The sequence below is a fragment of the Oncorhynchus keta genome, chromosome 34, assembly GCF_023373465.1.
Source record: "Oncorhynchus keta strain PuntledgeMale-10-30-2019 chromosome 34, Oket_V2, whole genome shotgun sequence".
Classification (NCBI taxonomy): domain Eukaryota; kingdom Metazoa; phylum Chordata; class Actinopteri; order Salmoniformes; family Salmonidae; genus Oncorhynchus; species Oncorhynchus keta.
Genome location: NC_068454.1, coordinates 39,499,932 through 39,514,388, shown reverse-complemented (window position 1 = coordinate 39,514,388; position 14,457 = coordinate 39,499,932). Strand labels below are relative to the sequence as shown.

Genomic DNA, 14,457 nt, shown 5'->3' with positions numbered 1-14,457 from the left:
TCCGTGATTAAATTCAGGGTTCATCTTGCTAGGCCTCTTTTAAAAGCCTAATTGTAATATATGCCATTAAGACAACAGTTTACTGGTGTTGACTAATTAACCTATAGTGAATTACAACGTTCAGTTAAATTACTGTCTTAGTGCCCTACAAAACAGGGCTTTCACATTTTCAAAGCACAGCAGTCTGTTTTTCATGCAATGGTTGCTAACTTTCTTTTTCCATGGATGTTTTAAATATCACCCAGTTTGGGCCACTTAGAAGCTATTTAATCACATGAGCTTCAGGTGAATTATGACAATGAGGTATTTATTGCCCTTTGAACAAAACAATACTGTCCAGATAGGTTAGAAGGGTTAATGATGACATATGTGTCTGTCCTGGACACCAACACTCTATGGTACTATGTGTCTATGGTACACCCTGGTGTGGGATCTTAAAATATTAGCTCAAATGTTGCGTTGAAAATATTGAATGATGGTGTAACAACTGGAATGGTGTGGTATCAGTAGTGGCATCCATCCAGACTGATATACATTTTATTTCAGGGGTTATCAGACACAAGTATCAAGGGAATTATTACAGGTCTGACAATTTAGTATAGAACAAGTGCGATTCCTTTTAACGACATAGGTATAAGTCAAATATTTATCCCTTCAGGTGTTCCAACGCCAGGCCAATTTGGCTGTGCTTACATCATAACGTGTTACATGTCTTTGTAGCAGCGGGACTGGGTGATAAACATTGCATTCAAAATGACCTCTAAGTTTTGCACTCGTCAAAATATTTAACAACTGCATCTAGCACACACAGGCAAGGCTTTAATGTGTGGCAATCACATTTACAAACCTAATGGCCCTTCACGCAGAATTAAAAATGACATAAATCAAGGGAAACATCACCCACACTGACAGAAACATGATCAGGATTAATACAGGAGTGCGTTGGTGGAATAGAGATAGATCCATACAACATACCAGATCAGTGACTAGGACCTGTCATCTAAACATTGTAAAATCCCACCAGAAAGTGTACTCATTTTAATATATAATAATAATAATATAATATATGCCATTTAGCAGACGCTTTTATCCAAAGCGACTTACAGTCATGTGTGCATACATTCTACGTATGGGTGTACATGTACTTCACATAAGAAGAAGCATTCCCAGCAAATTATAGACCCAGAGGAAAGAGAGAAATGACCAGGAAAATCTGGCATGGAATGTGCTATCAAGTAAGCCAAATTCATCCATCCATATATAACTATCACATCACACAAAACAAATTACAGACCAATTTTGGCTCAGAAGACTTTCTTATAAAAATTATTCTGCAGTGGACGGCCATTTAAATAGTGGCCTTTGTTTTTCCTCTGTTAATCGGAGCATGTTCCTGGACAGTGAATGGAGGGGAAACGTGAGCCTGCTAGAACATGGGAAACGTGAGCCTGCTAGAACATGGGAAACGTGAGCCTTCGAGAACATGGAAAACGTGAGCCTTCTAGAACATGGGAAACGTGAGCCTTCTAGAACATGGGAAACGTGAGCCTTCTAGAACATGGGAAACGTGAGCCTGCTAGAACATGGGAAACGTGAGCCTGCTAGAACATGGGAAACGTGAGCCTTCTAGAACATGGGAAACGTGAGCCTTCTAGAACATGGGAAACGTGAGCCTTCTAGAACATGGGAAACGTGAGCCTTCTAGAACATGGGAAACGTGAGCCTTCTAGAACATGGGAAACGTGAGCCTTCTAGAACATGGGAAACGTGTTCATGCTCCATACTTCTGTCTACAGGCACCTTTGTTTGAAAAGGCAGGAGAGGGGGATGATAGTGAATACTAAAGAACCGAGTTGAAATGTAATGAAATAATTGAGTTTGAAAAGAAACCTGGATTTGATTGTGGTAAAACCTGATACTTTGAGGAAAATAATGATTTGGATGAAATAATTGGTTTTCGGTAAGAGAAAAATCACATGAATCACAGAGTAGATTAAATTATTGGCATCAGAAATGTCTGAACGTGTGAAATTCAGGGAAATATTTCAGGAGTGTTTTACAAGTTGGCAGAGCTTAAGAAATATTCACAAAATTGTGAGTACATGTACTATAAGCGCTGCATAAAATATTGAACATTTCAGAGTAATTGTTGGCATATTTGTAGTGAGCTTAGCATCTTTTGTCCACAAATGAATGCAACAATACACATATTACTTGATAACCTCTAGTGAACAGCAGTGGCTCTGTGCATCCCATTTTCATACCAACTGTTAATGTCATATCTTATTTATGCATACCACTGTCCCTTTTAATGAGCAATTTCAGGTCAGTGCAAAGCCCATCCTCCTCCAAGCTGTGGCAAGGCAGACGTGTGAATGAAATGCCTTCAGTGTTATTTGATCGAAATTAGGCCATTACAGCCATAATCATAATGGCAACAGTCTTTACATAATGTATGCTCTCCAGAAATGATCCATCTTGGGGTGAAACAGCAACACTTGTATTGAGGAAGCAGCAGAAAAAAATGAAAACACAAAAGCATAGATCTGTCTGGAAAAAAATAAAGTACCATGCTAGACAAGGTAATTATAATGTAAGCTGGTCCCATCGTAGAAAAAAAACTCAAGCTAGGCATTTTTTTGCCCACATTAATGCTACAATTAATTATGATAATCGCTTCTGGGCATGAAAACAAACATCAATTTTAGAAAACCTGGCCTTGCACTACATCTAAGAGATATATATATATATATATATATAAAAAGATGTGTGTACTGTTTAATTTTGGGACCACTTCTATAATAAATGGCTGAATTGATCTGGCATTACTGTTAAAACCAAAGACAAAGCAAAGTTAATAAAATTTATTGTCAATGGATTCGTATAAACATTTAAAATGCTCTCTCAGCTCCAAAAAATTACCTTAAGCTCTTGGGTTGGGTTCAAATAGCATAGTTTTTCTAACCTACTCAAAACCATTCTAAAAGCTTCATTCAAGGTTCCTTTCATGGACAACTGCATTCACAGCAAGCTGCTATTGTATTCCTATCTAATGCATTATGCTTTGTTGAATATTCATAGCTGCCTTGTCCAGAGCAAGGAGGGTGAAACAGACTGGGTCCTGGGAAAATTGTGGTGAAGTTGGGTTGAACAAGTCACAAAGCATTCTTCTGTGATTGCAAGACATCTGCTGAAATCCCATCCAGACAGAGGGGCATTTCTAATGTCTGTCTGCACAGTCTATTTCTAGAATGTATTGTTGTATATAACCCCTTGGCAACAAAAAAAAAAAGAAAAGATGATCAGACTGACAATTTCAATTGGACTCATCTGCAAGCCACAGAGGGCCATGATTAGAAAGGGATAGTGAATATTGTGAACATAATATTCTGTTTAAATGCATTTTGTCTGAAGGATATGCATTCATAATATTGAAATATATCCATAGTGCCTCCATAGCAAGAAGTATACATGTTGTGCATGCTTATACATTTTTCAGGTGAATAAGCACAAAGTAACTTGAGGAGCACTGAGGAGGAAAATGCCCAATAAAAACAGTTTAAGGACTGAAATATACCTTTTCCTAAGAGGAACTATGAGAGTCCTGATGTATCACATTACAAGAAAAACACTCCTCTGGGCCTTGTGTTTTTCCTGACCGGATCATTTGTTGTTCTTAGTTGCCATTTGATCTGTGGTCCTTCTGTAGCTCAGTTGGTAGAGCATGGCGCTTGTAACGCCAGGGTAGTGGGTTCGATTCCCGGGACCACCCATACGTAGAATGTATGCACACATGACTGTAAGTCGCTTTGGATAAAAGCGTCTGCTAAATGGCATATATTATTATTATTATATTATTAGTTACTGGTAATCTATGTTCCTTCAACTGAGTTTTGAATCAGAATTGGCTAGCTTTGTTTAAATCTAGATACATGGCCATGCCCTACTCAGTAAAGTTAAAGCCTATACTTTTGAAAACAGACTGCATGCTGCAGTTGAAAAACTATGCATTTGAACAGACTTTTCAACCAATCATATAACCGTTTTTTCCCCACAAACTAGCACACGTGCCATAAATCAAACTGAACAGATAGCAGCCCGGAATATTTATCTTAATCAAGTTCAATTCTTACACTTGATCATTATCATAATCTCTACCTGAATAATCTAATTATTCTACAATTAGATTAGACAATTATCAAGTTGATTTTTTTACATTAAAAAAAAATACATACACAATGCATGATGACCTCAAAGAGTTTATGCAATCTGTTTCTGTTGCTGTTCCTGGAAAGTACAGGCTGGAAATGTGATCCACTATCCCGCCTAGTGGCCAAGCTCCTAAATCAACGTTATATGAGTTCTCTCCTGATCTTACCCTGCGAGATGTCAGATGTTATGGATCTCTAACTGTTGACATCACCATTGGACCCTTGCTGGAGGGCTACATGACCAAAATGTACATACATTCTCCAGATGGAAGTTATTTTCTAGGAGCAAAATATAGATCGCTTAATCCGAAGGTACGGAACAAGGACAATTGGGTTGTATTCATTAGTGTACACCATTTCAAAACGTACCAAAATGCTTTGCAATGGAAACTGAAAGTGAGTTTTTCTTATTAGACAAATTCAGATAGATCCTTCGCCCACAAGTCATTTTTTGTGCCTAATGAATACTACCCTCTAGTGCCATGGCAGAGCCAGGACAGGTTTTCATACAGATGGAGGGTCGGTGCGATACTTCTCATGCCTGACAGATGACAATGATTTATAATATTAAATATCCCTTAAGGAGTAATTAGAATGTCCTCAATCCGGTGTCCTAATTCATCACCCATTTAATTATGCATTGACAGATGTATATTTAGCTGTAAAGTTCTGTAACGATCTGAGGAATGGACAGAATAATGCTGATATGGATATGGTTGACATCACTTCAGATCGTTCAAGTGTTGCACTTTGGGGTTAGGTAGGTTTGCAAAAATCCCAGAAATTCATGTCTATCGGAATTGGGGGGGTCCAAAAATCCAGGAGTCCTCCAACTGTGTTTTCTGGAAAACCTGGACATTTTGTCACTTACTGGAATTCTGAAACCCTAGGGTTGGGTAGGATTCTTCTGATACAGTACTTTATAGAAGGTATTTCCATGCCTTTGGGTTAAAAGGTTGAAGCCCCTCCTAAAGGAAAGGAAATGCAAACCAATGTATGAGGGATTACTTTGAGATTCCATTGACAAACTATGTAACACAGTCATGTCAACCTGTGCCATGTTTGCCAAAAGAAGCAACAAGTACAGCAACTACATCAACTGCATGTACCGTCTCAAACAAGCACAATCTTACAAAATTTGCCCACAAGAAGAGATGCTCACATACAGGGTACAAAACATTAGGAAAACTTTCCTAGTATTGAGTTGCATACCCTTTTGCCCTCAGAACAGCGTCATTCCGTCGGGGCATGGCCTCTTACAAGGCATCGAAAGCGTTCCACATGGATGCTGGCCATGTTGACGACAATGCTTCCCACAGTTGTGTCAAGTTGGCTGGATATCCTTTGGGTGGTGGACCATTCTTGATACACACAGGAAACGGTTGAGAGTGAAAACCAAGCAGCGTTGCAGTTCCTGACACAAATCGGTGCACCTAGCACCATACCCCTTTCAAAGGCACTTAAATATTTTGTCTTACCCATTCACCCTCTGAATGGCACACATACACAATCCATGTCTCAATTGTCTCAAGGCTTAAAAATCCAGACATCAATAAGGGATCATAGCTTTCACCCGTTCAGTCAGTCATGGAAAGAGCAGGTGTTCCTAATGTTTTGTACACTCAGTATAAATCAAACATAGGACAGGCAGGCTCATAACTCACAAGTAGCCTCGGACTTCAGGCTTCAACAAGAATGGACTTGAAAGGGGCCTCCCGAGTGATGCAGCGGTCTAAGACACTGCATCTACAGATCCTGGTTCGATTCCAGGATGTCCTTGTCCCATCACTCTCTAGCGACTCCTGTGGTGAGCCGGGTGCATGCAAGCTAACACGGTCGCCAGGTGTACAGGGTTTCCTCCGACACATTGGTGCGGCAAGCTTCCGGGTTAAGCAAAGAGTGTGTCAAGAAGCAGTGCGGCTTGGCAGGGTCGTGTTTCGGAGAACGCACGGCTCTCGACCTTCGCCTCTCCCGAGTCCGTATGGGAGTTGCAGCGATGGGACAAAACTAACTACCAATTAGGGAGAAAAAGGGGTAAACATTTTTTTTAAAGAATGGACTTGGTCACACGAGACCAGCTCACAGGTGATGCCCAAACTTTATTGTGTGTAAGAAACAGGGCTTAGTTTAAGCCAAATGAAACAAATAAAGCAAGGTAATCAGCAAAACGCTTTCAAATACATTCATAGGTTCAGGGATGCAGTGCTGACAAAACACCATTTAAAGGACCACTCCTCAAACTGTAACATATCACTAATGCATTAGTAAAACCCCTGACCATATTCATGAATTAGAATTTGGATTAATAGCTTTGTAAAAAAAAAAAGAATTATGAGTGTTTATTCAGGTCGTCCCACCAAGGACATTGTTAGAGAAAGACAAAACGATCCTCACTCAAAAATGTTGTTTTCTCCCACGAATAGAAGTTCATACATGTCATTACAGACTAATGCACAACAAATCATATCTATTATAAATGTAATCTGTAGAAGCCTTTCACAGCACACAAACGACAATGGGACACAGGATTACAGATCCCTTGCTGAGAAACAAAAATGCGCACTGGTTAAAATGTGTCTCTTTGACCTATTTTACAAGCCTTGATCTGTTTGTTTGAGGTACGAATGATGGATTATTCCCTCTGTACTTTCAATGACTTGTATTGATCTCGTATTGATCTCATATTGAGAACTAAGAAATTCAAAGTTCTGACACTAGGGTAAGAGACACATTGAAAAGTATGAGCACTTATAAGGGCAATACAACAAAGATGTGTGAATGATAACATATGTCAGATTCGCCATGCGGTACAAAGATCGCCAACTTTATGCAGACAGAAGACGTCGGGAGACCCAACTTCTTTGACGATTGAAACACGTGATTCTCACAATTCAAAAGAGTATCGAATTAACGGCATGCAACGCATTCGGTGCATAGGCTAAATGTCATTTGACAACATATTTTCATTTGTATCCTGTTTGGCTAGCACAACAAAGAAGAAGAAAAAGAGCAGACTGACCCAATACATGGGAGCCCATTCAGACAGGCAAAAGTGCAAAGGACGGGACATACCGTGGCACTAGTTGGTGGTAAAAGTGTTGCTACGCATGTCATTCCATAGCAGGATGTAATTTTACCTGTCAAAGCATCTCTTCGGAACAATGGAACCAGTCTTAATTAAGAGGGTCACCTTTTTCTCTCTCTAGGCCTCTCCTCCAACAGTTACTCCACACAGCAGAATCTAAGAGCAGGATCTCCATTAAGCCATGTCATCAGCCTCATCTGTCTCCTCTGTCTCCTCGGTCTCCACTAGGCAGGCCTCGTCAGAGGTGGGAGCCCTGAACGGGGGGTGGTACTCGAACGATGCGAGGACGGCACCGAATTGGTGCTTCTGGTGCAGGAACCAAAAGACTGCCGAGATCCCCATGATGGCGACCACACTCAGAATGACCAGAGCTGAGAGCAGTGGACTAGTAGCTGAGCAGGACATAAACAATGCAGGGAGAGAGGTTACCATTGATCTTACTGTATGGCTATTTAAGAACAAAATAAAGGGGAAATGGCTTTGCTTCACTTACCGGGTTTGCCGTTTTTCTCTGCTTCTGAAAAATAAATGAACAATATATTAGTGAAAAATAACTAAAAATAACTAAGATGAATGAAAATAACAACATCTGTATACACTTGTTGATCAAATTGTCAAAACAACACATGGCTGCTACAGTGGGCCTATGTCCGTCCACTGGTCTATGTCGGTGGGAAATTAAATTTTTCTGTGTCTGGAGCTTATTTGAAGGCCGCCCGCTGCGCACAGACGATGTTCGTTATGGGGTGTCCCGAGTAGAAAGACAACTGCTGCTAAAAAAAAAATACAAAAATAGGGCCTTACTTTCAGCAGTCTCACAGACCACTCCATTCTCTAGGTTTTCAACACAGCTGACTTTCTCCCACTCCCCTGTGGTGCTGTGCATTGCCACACAGGTGTCCATGGGAATCAAGTCAGGCGAGCTGGAGCTGTTCCCCCAGTTCTTAAAGCTCAGGCCCGTCTCATCTTGCCACTTAAAGTCCTCATCTTATTAAACAGAAAAAACAAGACATCAAAATTTGAAAAATAGCAATTACTTCACTTATTCTCTCTCCCGCTGTTAATTTGACTTGTCTTTCCTTCATAAGCCAAACAAACATTGTCTGAAAGAAATAAAGTTATGCACAGTCAAAATAACCCTGTTATGTCGGATTTTTTCCATATAATAATAATAATATATGCCATTTAGCTGACGCTTTTATCCAAAGCGACTTACAGTCATGTGTGCATACATTCTACGTATGGGTGGTCCCGGGAATCGAACCCACAACCCTGGCGTTACAAGCGCCATGCTCTACCAACTGAGCCACAGAAGGACCACAATGTATAGATGCTTTTTATACTGGAGATCAAGTTCATAACTTCCCTTACTGGGCTGATGAGAAAGCGGATTGCGCAGTCAGATGGAACAGAGTAAATCGGCTAAATCTATGACATTAAAATGCCTGTGGTAACTTGTGGAATAGACACCGGCTGGAATGTGCTTTTTAACCAATCAGCATTCAGGATTAGACCCACCCATTGTATAATATGGATTATGCCAGCCGGTGACGTAACCACATTATTCGGTACAATCACATAATAGGGCAAAGTAGCCTTCATAATACAGAGGTGCCATGATTTCAGAATAAATATCAGTTCTTACTTACCGTCACTGTCATAATACATGCCCAACCACACATGGATGTTGCCTTTCCACACCTGCGGACTATACTTGATGATGAAATCATTCTCCTCTGCACTTTGGACACTCACCAATTCTAAGAGACAACACAAGACAATCTGTTGCAATTGAAAAACAAACATTGAGAGTAGTTTGAAATGGTTAAATTAAATCAAAGCCTATCAGCTAAACCAGGAATGGGCAAATTTGAGGGGATCGGGGCCACAGTGATTTGCTGAACTCATCATGGGGGCCACAGTGATTCACAGGTTTGCATACCTACATCCATACATGCAGTCAGAGCTGGCCTTAGCCTTCTTGGAAATTTACAAGACGAAAACTGCTTATGCACAAGCTAATTTCGAAATTGCACCTTGTGTATTCTACTACTCTAACTTTGAATAGTTGAGGCCCCGACAGTTTTTTGTATATTTTTTTTTGTCTTTGGAAATTGATCCCTGAGCCTACAATTATTTTTAAAAGTTGCAACATATTGATGACTTGTAAATACCATGTCCTGAGCAGAGAGACTTCGCAGCTGCAATCGTATAACTTTTAGCCATGTCTTCTTCTCCATGGACAAAGTGGTAGCATCTTTGTCCAAAAGGCACCCAGGTGCGCCCATCTGCAGGACAGTCTGTGGGGAGAATTAATCATTAGACAAAACCACTAGTCTCAATCCTCATTTTCAAACAAAGTAAGGTGTCCCTGGTCCTAACCTAAATTTCCAACAACTCACCGAAAACAAGTCAAACAAGAGCCACCAGTGTTATCAGTTGGGATGTGGTTGGTGTAAGAACGAACCGTAAGCCCACTCCACAGCTAGATTGAAATGTCGCGGATGGAGCCATCCAATTGGTACCTTTTGGGTGGCTCAAACCGTTGGAAAGTTGTCAAGGTTTGTTATGCATGTTACGAAAGCAGAGTTCCCAAGTTCGAGCCATATATGGGCTGAATCAAGCGACATGACATCCATGTTGAGCTGCTAAGCAAGCAATATGACATGCATAACAGTGATGCCGTGATCCGGATGCGCAAATGGGCTCAGCTCAACAGCTGGGTTCGCTGTGTAGCGAGTTTAAAGAGGGTGAGTGTAACAGAGTTAAGAAAGTACCGTAAGCCCACTCCACAGCTAGCTTGAAATGTCACGGATGGAGCCATCCAATTGGCTCAAAACGTTGGAAATTTGTGAATCAGCGGAGGGCGGTCACCTGTGTTAGCAAAGCAGGGGTCCCGGTTCGAGCCAGGGTGGTACTCGCTAAGCAAGCAACGTGAAGCTGTAACACCGGCAAACCAGGATGTTTGGAGTGATTCTTCACAAAACCCAGACACAATATTTATCCATCGAATAGTCATTTGGAGGAAGGATTGTTGACATTTGTATCTAAAAGCAGAATTGAGAAATACTTTATCGAAGCTGGTCTATTTATGACATTTAAGACTCCATAATGTTTCATCTATAGGTGCTACAAAGTGTCAGATTAAGCTTTACCGCTTGCTCTAATAGGAGTAGTATTTTGATTTCGAAAAGTTTTTTTTTTTTTACATTTAATTTATGAATATTCCAAAATATAAACATGAATATTGAAAATAAAATAGTTTTGATTTGGCTAATTTTTCTATTTTTTAAAGAACGTAATATACTCTACTTGCAAGTGGGATCTCTGCTGCTTTTAGAGTTACAGGTATGATCCAATTTGTATGCATTACCAACAGAGTGAATGTGAATATATATATATATATATTTTAAATGGTCACCTCTGTCATTGCACAGGATGCGCAATGATGCAAGTAAAAGGAGGGCTGGGATTGGTTACATTGCCTACCATTCCAATGTATATGTTTTTTTTTTAATATAACCTTTACTTAACTAGGCAAGTCAGTTAAGAACAAATTCGCATTTACAATCACGGCCTACACCGGCCAAACCCGAACAACGCTGAGTCAATTGTGCACCGCCTTGTGGGACTACCAATTACGGCCGTTGTGATACAGCCTGGATTCGAACCAGGGTGTCTGTAGTGACACATCTAGCACTGAGATGCAGTGCCTTAGACCTCTGCATCACTTGGGAGCCCAAAGTATTCGACGAGGATGGGATAAAATGGTCCATAACCTTAAAACTAGCAGTGATCCCACTCGTTTTTCACGTACTTTTTTTTAAAGCAAGAGAAGCATTAAGTACTTTTAAAGCCACCGTCTGGATGTTGTCCAGTAATTTCAAATAATTACATTTAATGTATATATACCTTCGTGAGATTAGTGCAATTGCATTATCTTGTCAGATAGAAATCAAGTGCCATGTCAGCGAAAATGTCATGGAGTAAATTGTTTACATTTTGTAGGTGGGCCCACTTTGACATTATGCACATTTTACAGAAGACGATTTGAAGACTAGGCTACACTGCCTTGCTACCTTTGGAAATTATGTGGACATATATTGTTTGCTTCAACAGTATACCTCGATGTCTGAATTATAACGTACATTGTTACAAGCCAAATTATGGAGGGCAGCTTTATTCGTTTCTAATAAATACTAGAATATTTGGCATGTAACCGAATGAAAATATAAATCCCTACAAAAAAACACATGCCGACAAAAAAATCGTCAGCAATGTTACAATGTCGTTCAGTGAACGTTTGTCGAAATGTTATCCCGTTACATGTTTAAACTGAAAGCACAACAAATACTTCAACTTTCTCGAACAACACGAAGTGAGCATTTCCACTTAATATAATAACATTAAACAATAGTTAATGATCTCAACTTACCACCAGCTAAAGTAGATTGCCAATAAACAACAACGAAAAGGAGATTGCATAAGGATAAGGGGTGCCATTTCTTCATTGACTCCATGTCCGCGAACTCCAACTCATGGCTCCGAAGTTTTTCAGAGCTTCATACGTCAGCATCTCACGTTGAAATGTAACCCCACCTCTAGAGTGCCCGAATTATCATGCTCCCTCAAAAAGTAGACCGGAGCAAAGTTCAGACTCAAGAGTGGTTGAAGCGTGTGGAAACAATTGATCAAGCTGAAACTAATTTGTGAATTGCATGATATTGCATAGCTGCATACTGTTGACATTATTAGTGAAGTTGAAGAATAGCATTACGTTAATTACATTCGATTTCATTTTCAATTGCTTTATTATGGATTGTGGAGAAGGATATTTGGTTGTTTTGTTTTGTCACAGGAGTATGGGCCCCATGAGGATATTGGTTTGGAGAATAAGCCATAAAGCCTCTAGATGGTGCCATAACTGCACAGATGTCTAGATTTCAGTGATTGCAACCCAGTGGTATCAAATTCTGCCTAGAGTGCCTCATTATGTTTTGAAAAGTATACAGTCACACAGGAACATATTTTATACATTAATTCAACTGAAATTAGTGAGCAATTGGATGTAAATATGAAGCACAATAAATTCCATTAAGTTGTAGGTTGGTATAGCCCGATCCTTACTTGTAGGCCTACCATGACTCAAATGATGAATAACATTATTGTCTCATTAATTAATGCAAAACTCCCCGTGATTCTGCTGAGTTGACCAGGATATGGCTTTAAAAAAAACAAGATGCGAGACTTGAAGAAGTGAGAAGACCGTTGGTGAGAGCTGGAATGGCAGAGTGCTCAGTGGGGTACGTGAAAGCCAGTTCTAGACAAAAGAAGATTAGAGACACTGCATTAATAAACAAGACCAAATCAACAGGGAGCATAGACGCAATGTCTACTGCATGTCCACTCCAAAAGTTCTTCGGCGATGCCAGAAATTCTTTGGGGGTTTAATAACATCCAATCTGCATAGTTGGGACTTGGAAGATATTTAATATAAGTCACCACACATTAGCTATGGACAAGACTGTGATTGATATCTCACATGTACTTAATATGTAGGGGAGAATGGGGTAAATTGAGAATATCTTTATTCAGCATCAGTCTGTCAAGGGAAATATATAATTTTTTCTAACAAAGATATTTCAGGATGTTGTGTATCCCTAGAATGAATCAGAATTAATGTAAGCATTACAATTCCAAAAAAGTTGTATCTTGGCACGACTATCGGGGTAAATTGTGCCTCAAGACAGGGTAAGTTAAGCCACCTACACATTTCTATACTCAATGTAATATTACCACCACCATCGTTATTTCCCAAACACAATTCAACACAATCACACTGTTTTTTTTGTCTTTAATGATTTTAAGCACCTTTTAACAAAGGCTTAACACCTAACACTTTGTACTTAAAAAAATGTTTTTAACATAGCCCAGGCCCTGTTGGTACCTCATATCCCAGAGATAATGCCTTGCGTTATGCCAGGGAAGAAAACACTTACATTTGTTCAACTTTCTATTGGCTCAACCATAGGCTCAACTTATCCCAATAGACTGTCACATGGCTATAGAAATGGAAACATTGTGATTTTAGAGACACAAAGTAACAAGAGCCTATGATTAAAGGGACTGCAGTCAATCTATTACTAGGCTCACTCCGTCATCGTCATTATCATTAGGCTATTTACATAATTAAAATACAATCTAATCACATGCACAATTCAATAACCCTCCATTCATTCATTGACATCGGTGAGGAGAGATATATTGGTTTTAACAACAACATATATCTAGGACCAAGTTTGCTTGCGTCTTACCTGCGTCTATTTGGGAAGAAAATACATTATTTATAGCTCTAGATATAGTATAGGCTGTTTTTAGTCTTCAGCCTTCATATACTGTAACCATATGAATGAATTGATAGACAATATTCTGGTGAGATGAGGGCAGTGAACTATTGAACTATTAACATAATATATTTACAAAAGAATACACACACACATACACAATCAAGGGTTTTTCTTTAGTTTAGCAATTTTCTACATTGTAGAATAATAGTGAAGACATCAAATCTATGAAATAACAAATATGGAATCATGCAGTAACCAAAAAAGTGTTAAACAAATCAAAATATGTTTTAAGTTTGAGATTCTTCAAAGTAGCAACACTTTGGGTGGGCCATCATTGTAAATAAGAATTTGTTCTTAACTGACTCGCCTAGTTAAATAAAGGTTATATAAAAAAAAAAACATTTAAAAATAATTTGGCTTGATGACAGCTTTGCAAACTCTTGGCATTTTCTGAACCCGATTCACGAGGAGTTCCCACATATGCTGAGCACTTTTTGGCAGCTTTTTCTTCACTCTGCGGTCCACTCTGCAAGTTCGTCAACCATTTTGAAAAGAAGGTCGACGACATCCGATCCTCGTTTGCTAAGTCAAACGACACCGCTGGTTCTGCTCACACTGCCCTACCCTGTGCTCTGACCTCTTTCTCCCCTCTCTCTCCAGATGAAATCTCGCGTCTTGTGACGGCCGGCCGCCCAACAACCGGCCCGCTTGACCCTATCCCCTCCTCTCTTCTCCAGACCATTTCCGGAGACCTTCTCCCTTACCTCACCTCGCTCATCAACTCATCCCTGACCGCTGGCTACGTCCCTTCCGT

General features: G+C 39.8%; 1 protein-coding gene across 1 annotated transcript; it reads right to left on the bottom strand.

Moving 5' to 3' along the window:
* Positions 1 to 6,285: 6,285 nt before the first annotated feature.
* LOC118367115 (CD302 antigen-like) lies at positions 6,286 to 11,930 on the bottom strand. Its single transcript, XM_035750179.2, has 6 exons — positions 11,732 to 11,930; positions 9,471 to 9,596; positions 8,946 to 9,056; positions 8,101 to 8,283; positions 7,790 to 7,813; positions 6,286 to 7,688 (listed from the first exon to the last, which is right to left on the bottom strand). Exons 1-6 carry the CDS (start codon positions 11,814 to 11,816, stop codon positions 7,471 to 7,473), a joined length of 747 nt encoding a protein of 248 aa, XP_035606072.1. The 5' UTR covers positions 11,817 to 11,930; the 3' UTR covers positions 6,286 to 7,470.
* Positions 11,931 to 14,457: the final 2,527 nt, after the last annotated feature.

Coding starts and splice junctions, on each gene's coding strand:
- LOC118367115 (XM_035750179.2), bottom strand. CDS start 11,816: ATGGAGTCAATGAAGAAATGGCACCCCTTATCCTTATGCAATCTCCTT. Junction 9,057..9,470: donor GTCTCTCTGCTCAGGACATG/GTATTTACAAGT, acceptor GTTGTCTCTTAG/AATTGGTGAGTGTCCAAAGT. Junction 7,689..7,789: donor AGAGAAAAACGGCAAACCCG/GTAAGTGAAGCA, acceptor TGTCCTGCTCAG/CTACTAGTCCACTGCTCTCA.